This window comes from Notolepis coatsorum, assembly GCF_963971535.1.
Source record: "Notolepis coatsorum genome assembly, chromosome: 2".
NCBI classification, from domain to species: domain Eukaryota; kingdom Metazoa; phylum Chordata; class Actinopteri; order Aulopiformes; family Paralepididae; genus Notolepis; species Notolepis coatsorum.
In genome coordinates this window covers 130,659,138-130,670,377 of record NC_140166.1, presented here as the reverse complement: position 1 = coordinate 130,670,377, position 11,240 = coordinate 130,659,138, and the positions used below count along the sequence as shown (strand labels likewise).

General features: G+C 45.3%; 1 protein-coding gene across 1 annotated transcript in view; it reads right to left on the bottom strand.

Moving 5' to 3' along the window:
• Window positions 1–1,259: 1,259 nt before the first annotated feature.
• LOC311223522 (tRNA selenocysteine 1-associated protein 1-like) overlaps window positions 1,260–11,240 on the bottom strand; it is a gene marked incomplete at its 5' end in the record, with an annotated part of 20,123 nt that continues 10,142 nt past the window's right edge. Inside the window, 4 exons of the mRNA XM_084308303.1 lie at window positions 1,260–1,696; window positions 2,861–2,894; window positions 7,134–7,217; window positions 7,331–7,358. Of these exons, the coding sequence (XP_084164429.1) occupies window positions 1,566–1,696; window positions 2,861–2,894; window positions 7,134–7,217; window positions 7,331–7,358 (277 nt within the window). The 3' untranslated portion in view covers window positions 1,260–1,565. The remainder of the gene's footprint in view (window positions 1,697–2,860; window positions 2,895–7,133; window positions 7,218–7,330; window positions 7,359–11,240) is intronic.

Sequence of the window (11,240 nt, the reverse complement as noted above, 5' to 3'; positions counted from 1 at the left end):
GTAAGCTAATTCCCAAAAAATGTTGGCGTGTTCCTTTAACCCTGGAAAACTACCAGTACACTCGCAGTCAATCAGTGCATACATACACAACAATGCAGTAAATCCCTTAAAATATTGATTTAATTCAAATGCCTCATATACAGTACATCATATCGCTTCAATGACAAAAGGTGCAAAACAGCGAAAAGAGCTTGACATACTGATAGGTCTATTAAAATCGACTCAATGTGGTTGTGGAGTACTAAACAGGCATGCCAGCAGCCGGAGATATGAGGTATTGGTAGAAGAAAGAAACCACACTTAACTAAGCCGGCAAAGTCAAGAACCGGACACAGCATCACTAAAACACAACGAATGATGACAAATATCCTGTAGCTTAATGTGATATTCTCTTTGTTAAAATAAGTTGGTCTACATGTTACAACAGCCATCACTGATAGTGTTTGGTCAGTAACATGGGTCTCCCAGTCCCTTTTTGACAAAAAAAAATAACTCTCAACAAATGACTCAATAATAATAATAATAACTTTATTTGTATAGCACTTTTCATACAGAGGTTGCAGTTCAAGAACCTTCTTGAATACACGTCATCTTCCTGAGGCCTGGAAAAGACAATTTTAGAATTCCTAACTTTCCGCGACCATAAACACCCTGTACCACAACAAACGAGCCTGTGACACGCTAACGCAAACGAAACAAGCATGTTTAGGGATTCAGTAGGGCTGGGCGATATGGAAAAAAATCATATCGCGATAACGATATGATAATGTTATCATATTTCTCGATATCGATAATTATTGAATTGTTATAAGTATAAAAAAAAAACTTTATCATTGCCGCCATCTTTAGTGTTACATCCCCTCACACTCCAGTTCTCAGGCTGCTGGTTTAAAGCTAAAGTAAACCGGCTTCTCTGCTGGCTGTGGCTCCAGGGAGTTGAACAGTTCTGGCTCTGCTAGTTTATTTTCGATATTTTGGCGCTTTTTTGGTGGACAAACCACCGCCCATGTGCACCGTGACTCGTGACTGGAGTCTAGTTCTGCTAGCACACATAGCCCTACTGTGTACAGACGGTTTCAAACTGTATTTTAAATTAGAAAGCAAACAAAATAAATGGAAAAATAAATCTCAATTTGGTCAGTATTGTCATTTGAACAAGCAAAGCCATTACTTTAAGTTGCAGCAAGAAAGACAAGTCTGTCCACTGTCTCTGGTTTTAAAACTGCCTGTTGCAGGTCAGAAGAAGAAAAAAAAAAATATCGATTTATTTTAATTTCGATATTCGATATCGATTATTAAAATATATCGCAATATTTATCGTTATCGTTATATCGCCCAGCCCCTAGGATTCAGAGCAGAGAAGGATAGAGGGGGGGTTCCTTAAAGGCTAAAGGAGTCATCATTCCCATTGATTCCCGTGGGTCAGTCCCAAATGCTCAAGGGGGAAGAGCGGGACCAGCCTCGCTCGGCGTGGCCACCTGGGCCCTTTGACCCTTGAGCCTTCACACTGGGGCGGTCCACAGACGATCCACACAGAGAGAGGTTGAGAGTCCGACGCTGGCGCTCTAGTGCGCTCTGGACGAAGCGGGGGACTCCAGGACCGGCCAGTGGCAGTCTATCAGAGCGTCGTACAGCTCCTCACTCTCCTCCATGAAGCGCCTGTTGGCTTCCACTACGTTTGGCTCCACCGAGGGGTCTGGGGAGAGGAGAGGAGGAGAGAGAGGAGAGGGAGGGAGAGGAGAGGTGAGAGGGAGAGGAGAGGGAGAGGGAGAGAGAGAGAGAGAGAGAGAGAGAGAGATGAGAGAGAGAGAGAGAGGAGAGAGAGAGAGAGAGAGTGAGAGAGAGAGAGAGAGAGAGAGAGAGAGAGAGAGAGAGAGAGAGAGAGAGAGAGAGAGAGAGAGAGAGAGAGAGAGAGAGAGAGAGAGAGAGAGAGAGAGAGAGAGAGAGAGAGAGAGAGAGAGAGAGAGAGAGAGAGAGAGAGAGAGAGACAGCTTTAGCAGGCAGACAGACAGGCAGAGAGGCAGGCAGGCAGGCAGGCAGGTAAATGGCTTTACAATTGGTTCCTCACATTTTACCCATCCACTCACATTCACACACCGATGGTGGAGGCGGCCATGCAAGGTGCCGACCTGCTCATCGGGAGCAGTTAGGGGTTAAGTGTCTTCTTTGCTCAAGGACACTTCAACACGCTGCACGGGAGGAGCTGGAATCGAACCGGGAACCTTCCGATTACCAGACGACCGCTCTACCTCCTTTAGCCACTATCGCCCCCATGTAGAAGCGTACATGTAGAAATGTGAGTCAAAGTTTTCCACTGCAAACTGCAGAATGTGCAGAAGAAGTGAGCTAGGCCATAGGATAAGATTAGATTCAAAGGCACAGTCGTGCAGGAATAGTGCTCAGTAAAGGTCCAGACACAGGTAGGGATGGGTACCTTTCACATTTGAACCGATACCGGTACCTGTGTGAATCGATACCGGTACCCAACGGTACTTTTTTTCTGTACTTTAGTCTCAAGAAATTTAATTTACCTACCTCAGTCGTGAAAAAAAAAATCCAAACTTCAAATAACTACAATTTCGACAGTTTTCGGCTTGTCATTGCTCCGACTGCTTTGTTGTTGAATCAAGTAAAATCCTAGGTAAGCATAATATTGTGCGAGTGAACGTTGACATGAAAAGAAAAAAGTAAAAAATGTTTATTTTTTTGGTATCTCACTTGATTCGATACTCGGTAGTACCGACGTGTTTCGGTTCGGTACCTCAAAAGTACCGAATTCGGTACCCATCCCCATCCCCAGACACAGCCAGTCCTCTCCAGGTAGAGAGTGCATTGTGTACCTACAGAACAGTGGACTCACCTTCTTGTCCAACATCTTCAGTTTCTTTATATGGCTGAAATAAGGAGAAAAACATTCTTATTCCACGTTTCACTTGTCTAACAAACAAACATGACCGTCAGCTAGGGCTGGGCCATATGGAGATCAAATTATAAAATTATTTTCATATAACTCGATATCGATCAATTAACTTCTTATGCCCGGCGCCGATGGACGCAATAGGGTATATCTGCAGAGCCACAGAGCCCAACGTCTGGGCGGGGCTTCGTGGCGTGGACGGGTTTGAGGCGGGGCTTCGTGGCCTGGACAAGTCTTTGTTGGAGTGCGCATGTGGCCGCGCAGATTCTCACTGGGAGAGTGTAACGTGTGGAACGCCCTACCCAAAGCTGTAAAGGAATGTGAATCCCTACCCACATTCAAAACCGCTCTTAAAGAGCACCTACGGGAGGCTGCAATTCAAAACTGGCCACTGTAAATGTCCAAACCCCCCACCACCTCCTAATAGACAGTCTCCTCCCCACCGCATGTATATATTCTCTCCCCACTGTATGTATATTTCTCTCCCACCCACCCACCCACCCCCTCCAAATGTACAGTCCCCTCCCCATCATATGTGTATATACTCTGTCAGGATCTATGGGTAACAGTACTGTATATTTGAATACCGTATAGGTCACATGTATCTGTACTAAATACCTGTATGTCGATATGAATTGAAAATGGGGGACCCTGATGTAAACAAGACAAACGTCTTTCTCTGGTCTGCATCCCCTTAACAATTGTGTGTATTGAGCCGTACTGTATTGCACCCATTCTGCAATCTGTTAAAATAAAGTTCTCATTCACACTCAAATCTGTGTTCATTTTTTATTTTGCATACTAATGTTCTGTGTCTTGAGTCGTACTTGTATTGAAAAACTGATTTTATATGTCTGAGGAGAAGACTGGTACTCATCATCTTCGTCTCCACAAAGTAGGCTACTGGCTACTTTAGAGTGAAAGAAAAATGACATGTGAACAAGTATGTTGTGTGCCAGGTTAATGTACTCTACTATTTTTGTATCACAAACAGTGCTGTATATGTACAGTTTATTCCCCCTCAAATGTATATACTCTATTATTAATATATATACTCTACTATTTTTGTATCACAAACAGTGCTGTATATTTGTAGACCTCTTCCAATGTACAGTTTATTCCCCCTCAAATGTATATACTCTATTATTAATATATATACTCTACTATTTTTGTATCACAAACAGTGCTGTATATTTGTAGACCTCTTCCAATGTACAGTTTATTCCCCCTCAAATGTATATACTCTATTATTACTATATATACTCTGTGTATATACAGTGCTGTATATTTGTAGATCTGGTATGTCATAAATGTCTAGATGTAACATTACTGTCTATCTGTATGTCATGTTATGATGAATTGAAAATGGGGGACCCTGATGTAAACAAGACGAAAGTTGTGTATGTCGTAAACGAGAGAGAGAGCGAGCGAGAGAGCCCCCCCCCCCCCCTCATCTGCATGCGCAGTAGTGCAAAGACTTGTCCAGGCCACAATTCTTGTCCACGCCACGAAGCCCCGCCTCAAACCCGTCCACGCCACGAAGCCCCGCCTCAAACCCGTCCACGCCACGAAGCCCCGCCCAGACATTGGGCTCTGTGGCTCTGCAGATATACCCTACTTGATGGACGGGCTGCCTGTACGTTAATGCCAAGCAAGCAGTGCAAAAATGCTTCCGCATTCGTCACCGCACGCTAGTGCGGTAAAGCGCCCTTCTTTTCAGACAAATGCTACCGTGCGTGCACCGGCGGCGGCGTGCTCGCTCAGGTGCGTGCGTGCGCCGGCGTGCTCGCGCGAGGTGCCCGCGCATGCGCATGAGATCCGACACGAGCGGAGCTCAATATATATAAGTCACCGCCCCTTATTCAGTATCTAGCAATAGCTCAATTGGCAAGGACACATGGCTGTGGATCCTATGGCTTGTTTGCTGGCGAGTTCGAATCCCATCGAAAATATTTTTTAACGTGATTTTTTTTTAACGTGTATTCTTTCGGTTAAGGTTAAGGTTAAGGTTAGGCATTGTTTCGGAGTTGGTTAAGGTTAGAACGGTTAAGTTTAGGCGCTGTTAAGGAGCTGGTTAAGGTTAGAGTTTGTCAAAGAGAATGGCAATATAATTTCTATGGTTAAGGTTAAGGTTAAGGTTAGGCATTGTTTCGGAGTTGGTTAAGGTTAGAACGGTTAAGTTTAGGCGTTGTTAAGGAGCTGGTTAAGGTTAGAGTTTGTCAAAGAGAATGGCAATAGACAGCCTATTTCCGCGCGACCTGGGCGCTGGGCGGCGGAAAATGAAAGGCGCATTACTGCATGCCACTACGGTAAATTTTTGCACTGCTTGCTTGGCATAAAGCTACACGCGGACGGGCTATTAATAGACTTGTTTTGCTGCTGCGAATGTCTCGAGTTGATGTCGTCATCAGTCCGCGCACGTTCTTCTACGCACCAATGCATAGATTATTATATTCCACCAGGGGGCAACCTACCGCCACTTATAAGAATGGAACTAACAGTTAGCCAGAACAAGCGGTGTATCCCATGACAATGTACTAACTATCACCCTAAAATACTCCGTTCCGCCCCAATACATTGCAACGACGTCCACCGCATACCCCACACTACTCTAACCGTGGCCTCAGAATTCACGCCACACACCCACTCGGCACGTAAACTATAAAATAGCGGCGTGCAAGCTAATGATCCTAGCCAGCCTTGTTTCCAATGTACTAACTATCACCCTAAAATACTCCGTTCCGCCCCAATACATTGCAACGACGTCCACCGCATACCCCACACTACTCGAACCGTGGCCTCAGAATTCACGCCACACACCCACTCCGCACATAAACTATAAAATAGTGGCGTGCAAGCTAGTTATCCTAGCCAGCCTTGTTTACTACTAGAGTCCTACCTCTCTACCCAGAGGTGCACCGCGGGTCTCCTTCGCTGTCGGCCATCTCCTTCACTGATTGGTTGTTAGTGCGTGTGCTCATATCCAAGCTTGGAAAATCGATATATCGAAACTTTGCGACCACGTTTCATGTATATTTCGAGGAAATAATTTATCGCGATAGTTATCGTTATCGTTTTAATCGCCCAGCCCTACCGTCAGCACTGTGGCTGTGAGTCAAGCCTAAAGGGATAGTTCAGATCTTTGGAACCCTGGCCTTATTTCTTACTTAACTCAATCAGCGCCAGTGGGCGGGGCGCTAGAACGCCATCGCTTGCCATCGCTTTAATCAATGGGGAGACTGCAAAATTTGCGAGTGGTTAAAAATATATCTTATATTATATCTATGGGTCTAATACACCTGTCGATTGTCAGTGAGTTGCTTCCAGTCAAGATGCACAAAACAGATTGTTTTTTCATCCGTACATTTCCGTTTTATACCGCTTTGAATACAAGTATAGTTTTGGTGATTCTTAGTAATCCCAGGAAAAGATGCGATAATAGCGTTTTAGTGGAATACACTTATCACGTTGTAATTTTTCGCCTGATTATCGAATCTTCCTGAAATCAACGCTAGATTATCATTATTATCCTTCCTCATGCATACATGAAATGGCCCTTGTAGCGGGGCGCTGAAAAGAAACTAAACCATTTCTAATGGGGTGCAATACCGGCTGGAAGGCGTAGGCGGCGGTATTTGCCCTTTTGCGAGCTCAGACCCATTCCCAATGATAACATCAGGTTGGATGGATGAAAAATGAATGGATATAGCTAATAAAAGAAATAACGATTAAAACCCGAGTTTTCTCATGATTGGCGCTGAATGAGTTAACAATGAGGTTGTTGACAGAGTCCCTTCTCAGCACAACCCATGCTGTTCCTCACATTAGCTCTGGCTAGTTAGCCACAAATCAATGCAAAGTCAGTCGATACTGTAAAATGACCATCTTACAGTGTTACGCCCCTACAAACGAGGCAGAGGAGGAGACTAAGGATGACTGGTACGAGCAACTGCAATGTGCAGTCTCCAAGGTCCCACAACATGACATGCTGCTACTGATTATGGGAGATTTGAATGCCAAAGTTGGAAATGATAACATCGGGAGAGAAGATGCAATGGGGCGGCATGGCTGCGGAACTATCAATGACAATGGAGAGAGGCTTGTTGACTTCTGCATCAACAACAGATGCACAATAGGTGGAACCATCTTCCCCCACAGAGATATCAACAAACTAAGCTGGAGATCCCCAGATGGGCATACGGTCAACCAGATTGACCATGTCATTGTCAACAAGAAATGGCAACGATCTCTTCTGGATGTCAAAGTCCACCGGGGGGCGGATGTTGGCAGTGACCACCACCTGGTGATAGCCAAGATCAGGCTAAAACTCAGAGCAACACCTAACACCAAACAGCGACGCAAAGTGTTTGACATCAACAAGCTTCTTGCACCAAAAGTCCAAAAAGAGTTCACCATCGAGCTTAGAAACCGCTTCAGTGCACTGGAAGATGAAGATGGAGAAGAAAATGGAGATGTTGAGAAAACATGGGGGAACATCGCAAAAGTATACAAAGAAACAGCAGAGAGTTTCATAGGCTTTAGAAAGAAAGGAGACAAACAATGGATAACACCTCAGACATGGACAAAAATCGATGAGAGGAAGAAAGCCAAAGACAAACTGCTGAGTGCAAAGTCACCCAGGCTAACTGAACGTGCAAGGTGAAAGACTTAGAGGTCAAGAGGAAGGGAGCCCGAAGGGATAAGAGAGCCTTTGTGGAGAACCTGGCAAGTGAAGCAGAGACGGCAATCAAGGATATGAAGCGGGGAAAAGCCCCTGGAATCGACATGCTACATGCAGAAATGTTGATGGCAGATATCACCACAGCCTCCAGGGTGCTGACCGACCTCTTCGCCAAGATATGGGAGCACAATGCCATACCAAGGGAATGGAGCAAGGGCCTCATATGCAAGCTTCCTAAGAAAGGTGACCTGAAAAATTGTGACAACTGGCGAGGCATAACACTTCTGTCCGTCGCTAGTCAAGTCTTTTGCAGAATTCTCCTTAAGAGATTTGATAGTGCCATAGATGTCAAGCTAAGAGAGGAACAGGCAAGATTTCGCAAAGGTCGAGGTTGTATCGATCAGATCTTTACCTTACGCAACATCATCGACCAGTGTATTGAGTGGAACGCCCCCTTGTATATTAACTTTATCGATTTTAAGAAGGCATTTGACAGTATTCATCGCGAGAGCCTATGGAAGATCCTAAGGGCATATGGAATACCTTCCAAAATGGTCAACATCATTGGAAAATTCTATGAACACTTTGAATGCAGTGTCATCCTTGATAACACCTTGACAGTCATTTCCATTAAATCTGGAGTAAGACAAGGCTGCATCCTCTCCCCTATTCTGTTCCCGATTACCATCGACTGGGTTATGCGTCAAACTACATCAGACCGTCCCTGTGGAATCCAATGGACCCTGTTCTCCTTTATGGAAGACCTTGACTTTGCAGACGATCTGGTAGTCATGTCATCCACTCGTAGCCACCTCCAGGAGAAGTCTGACCGGCTAAGCAATTATGCAAAGCGAACTGGTCTCTACATCAACCAGAAAAAGACCCATGTGCATCAATGCCCCAACAGCACCTCCAATCATCATCGATGGAGAGGCGTTGGAATGTGTAGAAGACTTTACATACCTCGGAAGCCTCATAAGCAGTGAAAGTGGAACGCAAAAAGACATCAAGACGCGTCTCAACAAAGCAAGAGGTGCTTTCAGCCAACTTCGCAACATCTGGAAGTCTAAACAATATAGCCTTAAAACCAAACTCAGGCTCTACAACAGCAATGTTAAGTCTGTCCTGCTATATGGCTCTGAGTGCTGGAGAGTAACAAAACAGGATATGAGAAAGGTTGACGTCTTCCACAATAGCTTCTTACGTAGGATCTGCAACATCTTTTGGCCAAATAGAATCTCGAATGAGGAACTTTATAAGAAGACAGGCAGCTTGTATATGTCCCTTGAGATAAGGAGACGGAGGTTAAGATGGCTCGGTCATGTATTGAGGATGCCCAATGAAAGGTTACCCAAAGTTGCCTTGAGATGGACCCCAGTTGGGAAGAGAAAGAGGGGTAGACCAAAGAAAACCTGGCCAAGGACAGTGATGATGGAGCTGAAGGAGATGGGTCTTTCCTGGGACGAAGCGCAGGCCAAAGCACGAGACAGGATTCAGTGGCAGTGTATGATTGCGGCCTTATGCCCCAACCGGGACGAAGAGGATGTAAGTAAGTAATGCAAAGTCAATGGGGTCACGCTCCCTCCCGTCTGTACAAGCTGACCTAGGCTCGCTGAAATTTACTCTACTCTACTGGAGTCAATTTCAGTCAGCTTGTACAGACAGGAGCGTGACCCCAATTACCTTTGTGACCCTGTTTGCTTTCCTGCTTGCTCAGGATGCAGCCAGAACTCCATCCATGTGACTCGCTAAGTAAGTTCGGGAGAGGTGTTAGTTGGACAATGCCTAGGCTAACTGGCCATGTCCGCTTCCATTCATTGTGCTAAGCTAGGCTAACGTGCAGCCAGATAGCTTTCTACTGAACACACAGAGAGGAAACTGGTATCTATCTTCTTGTCTGACTCTGGAGAAGACTGTAAGCTAATTTCCCAAAATGTTGGCGTGTTCCTTTAAGGTTAGGGTTAGTTTAAGGTAACAGTGTGGTTATGGTTATGGTTAGTTTAAGATAACAGTGTGGTTATGGTTATGGTTAGTTTAAGCTAACAGTGTGGTTAGGGTTAGTTTAAGGTAACAGTGTGGTTAAGGTTATGGGTAAGGTAAGGGTTGGGACGAGACTATCAGAAAAGTGTGTCTCGGTAGTCTTGAGCAGATTTTAGTCTAGTGGTGGCTTGGTCTCATAATAATAACTGGACCATTGCGTTTATCTTATCGGGAGGGAAACCTTTGCGAGCACGGGGAGAACATGCAAACTCCACACAGAAGGGCCTGTGCGGAAACCTGGTCCCCAAGTGGGAATCGAACCCTGGACCTTCTAGCTGTGAGGCGACAGTGTTAACCACTACACCACCGTGCCGCCTCACTTAAACCTCATGGTGAGAGAGCACTCTCAGTTTTTTTTGGACTTTCGCCAATACAAAATGTAAATATATTATATATGGCTATAACATAACATATTATATACCCTTTTCCTGTGGTTGATAAGTTACTTTATTTTTATCCACTTTTTCTCCTTATTTTTCTATTTTTCTCCCATCCCAATTTCGCGTTTTCCAATTCTTCCCTCCCCTGTCTTGAATGTTGCTCGACTATGCCTCCCACTGGTCGGCTGTAGTGAGGACCAAGCCTTGCATCACGTGTCCCCTCCGGTACACGAGGAGGCAGCCTGTCGCATCTTTTCACCAGACAGCTCGAACTCTGTGGCGAGGAGTCACGCGTGGGAGGCTCACGCTGCCCCCGATACTTCCTGTTTCTGCTGTACAGGCGTCACCCAACCGACCTGTAGGAGTCGCTGTCCACAACATCCAATCCCCACCCACCGGCTTTCCCACCCTCTAACACTGCCAATTGTGTTAGTATGACGACCGGCCAAGCCGGTAGCAACGCAGAGAGATGGGCTCAATACCAGTATCTCCTGCGTTAGTGGCGAGCGCCTTGCCCACTGCGCCACTCAGCCGCCCTTGATAAGTAGTTTATTTACATATTTTAAGCGAGATCTGGCTGGTGGCTAGGTGCCCTGCTTGCTGGCTACCGCTCCAGAACGGAGTGTCTCCTGTTTTCAAAGCCTCCTATTTGGTCGCCTTGAAGAATCATGGGAAGCACTGAAAGGTAGCAACAGAACAGTGGCGGCCGGCCGATAGTGGGCGCTAGAGCGCCGCCCTCCCTGGTTAAAAGAGAGAAGAAGAAGATTTTTTATTTTTTATTTTTTGAGCCCTAGAAATAAAATAAACATGTTTAAAATGAATAATATTTACTCATTTTAAGTATGTTTGTGTTTCCAATGCACAATATAACGTTAATATATCAAATATAAATAATAGTTTTTCATTCACAGGAAGTCACTAGTAACTACCTCTCAGGCCGAGGCGAGACATATCGCGCACAGCAGGGCATGCACTGGTTTCATCGCTGTATCCTCGCAGCCAATCAAATAGGTCAACGCACGTAACGCACTGTGTGTTGAAATATGATGTAATATGATGGAAGCCGGGCGCGTTTTCAAGCGATCTATATCATCTAAGCAAGCAGCGTCTATACTTTCCGTAGCCGCATTTCTCGGAGACGCTCTCTGATTGGCCGACGACAGTTTCTACACTGGTTAGGCTTAGTTACTCTTCGAAGTTGGTTAAGGTTAGAGTTTGTCTT